The sequence below is a fragment of the Passer domesticus genome, chromosome 14, assembly GCF_036417665.1.
Source record: "Passer domesticus isolate bPasDom1 chromosome 14, bPasDom1.hap1, whole genome shotgun sequence".
In the NCBI taxonomy this organism is placed as follows: Eukaryota; Metazoa; Chordata; class Aves; order Passeriformes; family Passeridae; genus Passer; species Passer domesticus.
This window is the reverse complement of record NC_087487.1, coordinates 1,914,642-1,921,006: the sequence shown is the minus strand read 5'-3', so window position 1 is coordinate 1,921,006 and position 6,365 is coordinate 1,914,642. Positions and strand designations below refer to the sequence as shown.

The window sequence follows — 6,365 nt, the reverse complement described above, 5'->3', positions numbered from 1 at the left end:
GCTGCACCCTCCTGGCCTCCCCACGGCTGCTGCTGGCCCCTCTGCAGGGGCTGCAGTGGCACAGGTGGCACCCAACCAGCCGGTGCCACTGCCAGGGGTGGCCGTGGGGTCTCAGCTCTCACCCCATGTCCCTGCATGGGCCCCGATGGGTGCTGGCTCCTGGAGCCCCAGCACAGCAGAGCAGGTGGTGGCCTCTGCTCTGCCAGCACAAGGGACACCCGGCTGGGCCCAGCTGAGCCCTGGCATGGTGGGGGTGCCCCCTGCCCTGGCACCAGAGGGGCTCGGGGGCACTGCTGGCACTGCCCTGCCTGGGGCAGCTGCTCCCTTGGGGGATGCTGTGTTGGCCCAGCTTCCAGGCAATGGCTCTGGACTCCTGGATGCTGTCCTGGCATCACTTCCTGCCACTGCTGCAGCTCCTGGTGCCCACAGTCAGCACCTGCTGGCTTCCTCCCTGCCTACGGTGACATCTGGGGCTCCTGCTGTCACCCTGGGGACGCAGAGTGAGTGGCCTTCTGGCCCTGCACAGCCCGTGCCCACTGGAGCCTCCCCAGTGCAGCCCAGGGCTCCCAGCCCTGCAGGTCCCAGCGTGCCTGGGCTGAGCCCCACAGCCCCTGGTGTCACCCCAGAGCTGGGACAGACGTTTGTGACGGAAGAGTCCAGGCACAGCCAGCCCAGGCCAGCACCAGTGGGAGCCGTTCCCTCTCCAGCAGCACCCCCAGGGCCCAGCCCTGCCAGCCCAGGCTCCGTGCCTCCCCCCTGCTCCCCAGAGCCAGCTCTGCAGCGTGGCTCTGAGCCTGGGCACCGCACTGCCCCCAGCAGCAGCGTGCCATCTCCATCCTGCCTGCCTGCCTCTCCTGCAGCTGGGCATGCAGCCAGCTCCCTGCTCAGCTCCCCGGGCCTGCCTGTGCCCACAGCAGGGCCCCTCCGTGCCCTGGCTATGTCCCGTGGCTCCAGCCCTTCCCAGCACTCCTGCACAGCCATGGAGCAGCTCCCTGCAGCCTCCACAGCGGCCTCCAGCCCAGCTGAGCAGATGCCAAAGGGCAGACCTGGCTCCACAGGGATGGAATGCCCTGCGTGCCACCCCTGCAGCCTCCCCTTGCCCACCCGGCCTGTGCACGTGCTGCCCTTGCAATTCCGCCTGCTGGGCATGGCTTTCTGCCCAGCTCTGGGCAGCAGGGGTTCGGAGAGCTACCGGCAGCTGGAGGCAGATGTGACACTGCTGGTGGGTGCTGCAGGTGCCTGGGGCACTTTGGGCTCTGGGGAGGTGCCTGCCCTGCTGGGGGAGAAGCCTGAGTGCTGCATCAGCCCCTGGCTGGCTGGTTGCCCACCTGAGCACGCTGGAGGTGGCTCAAGCCCTGGCACTGCTCCCCTGGAGCTTGGCCTGAGGGGGGACAGGGCTGCCCTCACCTCTGGCTGCAGCAGGGCCCTGGCACATGGAGTCATTGCTGGGGTGTTCCCTCCCAGCAATGGGGGTGGCTGCTCTGCTATCCCAGCTCATCCCCAGGCATTCCCAGAGGGCTGGCACTCCCTGGCTGCCAGCGTGCCCTCCCCTGACCAGGCTGAGCTGCCTTCCCTCTCTTTATTGCCCTCCTGCTCCTGCCTTTCCCCTTCACATGGGGGAGCTTGGAGAACCTTCTCAATTACCTCCTCAGTTAATTACGGGGTGCTTCTTCCTTGCAGCTCAACCAGATGCTGTCCAGCTACAAGAGCTTCCTGCAGGCCAATGTCCTTGAGTTCCTGTGAGTGTGCAGCTGCTGTGCAGGGCTGGGTTTGTAGGAGCAGAGCCTGGGGGAGCCACCCTGGCCCTAACGAGAGTCCTGAGTAGAAGAGTAGGAATTTGTTACACTGAGCTTTGATAGAGACTGTCTGTTCTCTTGGGAAAGGTGCATTCCAGAGGAATGGCTGCAGCCACAAAGCCCACGTGGGAATGTTTTTCCTTTGCCTCCCTGAAGGCTGGGAGGTGGATGTTAGAGTGAAGGCTGATAAGGGCAGAAATGTTGTCTGCTATAAAGAATGTTTGATGGTGTAGGCTGTTCTGGGTTTCCTCTTACATGTTGCTGAGACTTTCTTGGACCTTTCCCATACCAGAAACATAAATACTGGAGTGTGTGCAATAAAGATTGAGCCTGTTGGAAGAGGCAGTGGCCTGGTTTTTATCAAGCTGCTGCAGGTTTGGCTTGGAGGGAAGGGTTTGCCCAGGAAAATGCTCCAGACAGGTCATTGTGAGGGGCTCTGCTCCCTCCCTGGTGTCATCATTCCCGGGATCCCTGTCTGAATTCCTGGATAAATGCACCTGGAACAAATGAGAAAGCAGTTGGTGTGCTGCTCACTGTGTCCTGTCCCTCCAGGAATGGCTCCGTGGTGGTGCGAGGGGAGGTTCTGTTCCGGGGGGATGCTCCTGCTCCCACCAACTCCCACCTCATCCGCACCGTGGTCACAGAGGCCAGCAAGGGAAGGAGCACCTTCAGCTGGCAGCTGGAGCCCCAGTCTGTCCTGTCTGGTGGTGAGTCCTGACCATCTTCCCACAGCAGGGTGGCTGCTGCTGCCCAGTGCCCTCCTGGTGCCTCTCTCCAAGCCAAAGCCCGGCTGCTTGGGTTCCAGGCTTTTCCTGCACTGAGCATCCCTTCTCCTGGCCTGTGTCAAGCAGTGTAAGGGTGTGCAGGGTGGTGGAGGGCACATCTGTAGCAGCTGGAGCTGTGTGGGCTGGGGCTTCTGCTGGGCTCCCTGGCCTCCCCTCTTTGCCCCAGCTCTCCTGTTCATCCCAACCCTTCCTGCATTCTGAGGGATTGCTCCTCACTCGCTGCCCTGCTGCTTTCTGCTTTGGGCTGTGGCCATGGATGGGCTCTGGGCTGACCACTGTCTGCCAAGGAAGCTGGAGGAGCAGGTGTGAGCAGAACTGTCCCCATCTCCCTCAGGCTTCAGCCTGGAGAACCTGGAGCCCGAGAAGCTGTCCATCTCCCTCGCTGGCCCCCAGCTTGGCATGGGCAGGATGGATCCTCTGGAGAGGCTGGCCAGAGAGGTATGCCAAGCCCTGGGGGCTCTGCTGAAGGGGGATGCTGGGAGAATGGGCACAGGCTGCCAGGGGGCTGGAATAGCCTGGGTAAACAGGGGAAGGTGTGAACTGTTGTCTTCTCCCTGCCCAGGTGACTGCAGCTGTCAGTGCCCTCTACGACGTGAGGAACTTCACCATCTCCCAGCTCAGGTATGGGATGCAGCTGCTCCTCTGTGGAAACCCAGGACACTGGGAATATTTCTCTGCCTCCTCTGGGCTCCCCTGACCCTCATTCATGGAGAAAGTTTGCTAGACTTCAAGCTAGACTGGAATCCACATTAGTGTGAAACAGATTATAGAGCGTAGTGTAGGTGTTTCCCTTGGTGAGAAATTGAGGTTTGGGGATTTTTAGTTTGTTGTGGATGGAAGCGAGATGGAGGGCACAGGGTGCTGTCCTGGGTTTCCTCATCATGCTGCTTCTTCCTTCTTCATGGGCTTGGGTGGCATTTTGTAATTGGGCAGAAAAGTCCACATTGCTGGATCTTTGGGTTCAGTTATTGGGTTAAAAGAGAAAATAATCTAGGTGTCTGTTCTTAATTGGATAGTTTAGTCTTAAAAGACCTTGTAACAAGAGGCTGTTTGCCATTTTGTTTCTTCTAATGAAAAGCTGAGATAAGATATACTGATTTACTGATAAGAAATAATAATCACTTGAGTCTGAACAGTAACTACTGCCCCAAGTGCCTTCAATGCAGACCCAGAGAAACTGAGAACTGGTACCCAGACACTCCTCTGCCAGCTTCTTCATTTCATTGCCTTCACTCTCTCTGGTGCCCTAATCAGCTGTGAGCGAGGATGGAGAGGATGGGAAGAGCTGGGAGGGGATGTGCAGCTGGAGCAAACTGTAACTGAGCCCCTTCTCTGAGCTCTCATGAGAAAACCAGCAGTGAAGGTGCTGGAGCTGGGTGCCAACCCTCCTGCCTTGCTCAGAGCTCTTCTCTGCCCTCAGGAACCTGGGTGAGAACACGGAGGTCACTGGAGACCTCTACCTGGACACAGTTGTCCATGCTGACGTGACGGAGGTTCTGGAAGCCCTGGCTGCGCTCTCTGGCCTCTCCATGGGCCTGAGCTCCCTCTGGGTGGAGGGTGAGGACGGTGCCCGTGTGTGCTGTGGGCAGGGTGGCTGCCCAACCTGCACAGCCAGCGCTTGTTTGCTGCTCCTGCAGGCTCCAGGCTGGCTCTGCACGTGTACCCTCTGTCCCTGCTGGTCACCAACAGACGCTTCAGGCAGGAGCTTCAGGACCCGCTCTCTGCAGAGCACCACGAGCTCTCCAGGGACCTCGGCGATGCGGTAGCCATGGGGCTGGTGGGAAGGGGGGATTGAGCTCCTCCCAGCAGGGTGAGCAGAAGAGGAGCCTTGGGAGGAAGAGAGGCTGCTTTGGGGCGAGCAAACAGCCCCAAAAGCTGGCAGGGAGCTGAGCACAGCCTTTCTTCCAGGTGGTGGGAGCCCTGAGGGATTACCCATCCTTCCTGACAGCAATCATAAAAGAATTCCTGTGAGTGGGAGCAGGGGTTCTGCTGGGCAGGGGGGTGCAGGGGCAGGGAGGTCTCCCTTCAGGCAGCAGCCAGCAGGTTGTGGCTGCAAGCTGCATGTTTTTGGCTGCAGAAGGATCTGCAGAGGAAGCTGAGGTCAAGCATTAAGCCATTGCAGCAGTGGTGACTTGCTGCACCTCCAGGGATGTCCCTTCCATCCCACGGCTCCCTGAGTGCAGAGAGCTCTTCCTGCTGGGCAAAAGCCTCTGGGAGGAGGCTGGGAGTGCCCACCCACCCCAGTGTGGGGTCCTGCTGGGACTGGCAGCTGCTGAGCTCTTCCCAACCCTGTCTGCAGGCCTGGCTCCTTGATCTGCCACGGGCAGCTGATCTTCCGTCCCCCTGCCCCACCCAGCGTGGAGGTTCTGAAGACACTCGTGCGCTCGGTTGGGCCAGACCAGGCTCTGGCTGGCTCTGACTTCCACGTGGATCCCCACTCTCTCTCGGTGGGAGGTAAGCTCCCCTCTGGCATGTGGGGACGGGAGCTCCACAGGCCCATGGCTGCCCTGTGAGCAGAGTGGATCCACTGCTGACCCCATCCTGATCCCCTGTGTGCAGAGAGGCTCAGGAGCCTTGGCTGCTGAGGTGAGCAGGCAGTAAAGTTTCAGTAGCAGTTGTGCCCTTTGCCTCTGCATAGCCTGGGCCCTTGGGGCTGGAGAGCTGCTGCAGCAGGCTGGTGTAGGATGGGAGGACAAGGCACGGGGAGAGTGGAGCAGCAGTTATTGAATGCCCTGTGTTTGTCCTGGAGCAGGGGGTGGCTGGCAGCCCGTGGGGCAGCGCCGGCTGCTCCAGGCTCTCCCTGCTGTGCTCTGCTCCAGAGGACACCCTGGAGCCTGCCACGCCCCTGCCGGGCTCCCCAGCCTCCGGAGTGGCCTTGGTGGCCATCGGGGGCCTCTGCATGGTGGCTGCGCCCGTCGTGCTCGTGGTGAGGGCCAGCTCTGCCTGCTGGGCTGGGCAGCAGCCCTGGGCCCTGTGCGGGCTGGGCTGAGGGGCTCTGTGGGGCAAGCTGGGGCTGCAGTGCCTGTGCTCTCCTCCCCAGAGCCTGGGCGCCAAGAGGCTGGCTGGAAGAGCCCTTTGGGACACAAGAGACCCTCAAGTGGGGATCCAGACGTTGGAAATGGAGAACCAGGGCTTCTGGACAGAGGGGAGTGGCCTTTGCATGCCTTGCTTTATCTCCTGGGCCTGCAGCTGCTGTTTCTGCAGCTCCCAGGCTCTCCTGTTGCCTGGTGCTGATCTCTGGGGCTGGAGAAACCTGTGGGGAGCTGGAGGGAAGGGACCCTCATTCCTGCCTTCACTGGAGCTGTTTCAAGTGCCTTCTTCCCTCTCCCCTGCAGGACCCTGAGGATGGTCACTTGGAATGACAAAACACTTCTGCCTGAGGAGAGCAGCAGCAGCAGCTGGGGGGAGCTTGGAGAGGGGCTGTAGGTGGGAAGGAGATGCTGAGAAGCTCTCCCTGATCCTGTGGCAGCACCTGCCAGCTGCTCCCTGAGCAGAATGCAGACTCGGGTGTGTAAAGGAATCATTTTGTGTCTTAAATAAACTGTTTGTAGAGCATGAAACCCAGTTGTGAAGGATGTGTGTCTGCTGTGGGCGTGGTGCTGAACCAACCTCCCTGCTGGGCTCCCGGTGCCAGCCCAGCCTTGTGCTGCTGCTCTGGCTGGTGCTGCCAGCTGGGCTGCTCCTCTCCAGCTCTGAGACAACAGCCCTAGTGCTGGGGAGTTAAAACAGCCAGGATGTGCATGCCAGCCCCACAGTCACTTTCCCAGCTCCCGGCTGCTTCCCC

General features: G+C 60.5%; 1 protein-coding gene across 4 annotated transcripts; it reads left to right on the top strand.

The window, feature by feature from the left end:
- Positions 1-748: 748 nt before the first annotated feature.
- Positions 749-6,141, top strand: LOC135281029 (uncharacterized). 4 transcript variants are annotated; one of them, XM_064389529.1, is made up of 12 exons: positions 749-1,222; positions 1,681-1,739; positions 2,349-2,503; positions 2,916-3,019; positions 3,144-3,202; positions 4,002-4,138; positions 4,219-4,343; positions 4,490-4,548; positions 4,881-5,035; positions 5,401-5,507; positions 5,622-5,727; positions 5,918-6,141. In XM_064389529.1, exons 1-12 carry the CDS (start codon positions 938-940, stop codon positions 5,941-5,943), a joined length of 1,377 nt encoding a protein of 458 aa, XP_064245599.1. In that variant the 5' UTR covers positions 749-937; the 3' UTR covers positions 5,944-6,141. The 4 variants fall into 4 exon arrangements, with proteins under 4 accessions (XP_064245599.1, XP_064245601.1, XP_064245600.1 ...); XM_064389531.1 differs by lacking the exon at positions 5,401-5,507 and having other exon boundaries at positions 750-1,222; XM_064389530.1 differs by lacking the exons at positions 5,401-5,507; positions 5,918-6,141 and having other exon boundaries at positions 750-1,222; positions 5,622-5,887.
- Positions 6,142-6,365: the final 224 nt, after the last annotated feature.

Coding starts and splice junctions, on each gene's coding strand:
- LOC135281029 (XM_064389529.1), top strand. CDS start 938: ATGTCCCGTGGCTCCAGCCCTTCCCAGCACTCCTGCACAGCCATGGAG. Junction 1,223..1,680: donor AGGCAGATGTGACACTGCTG/GTGGGTGCTGCA, acceptor TCTTCCTTGCAG/CTCAACCAGATGCTGTCCAG. Junction 2,504..2,915: donor CCAGTCTGTCCTGTCTGGTG/GTGAGTCCTGAC, acceptor CATCTCCCTCAG/GCTTCAGCCTGGAGAACCTG.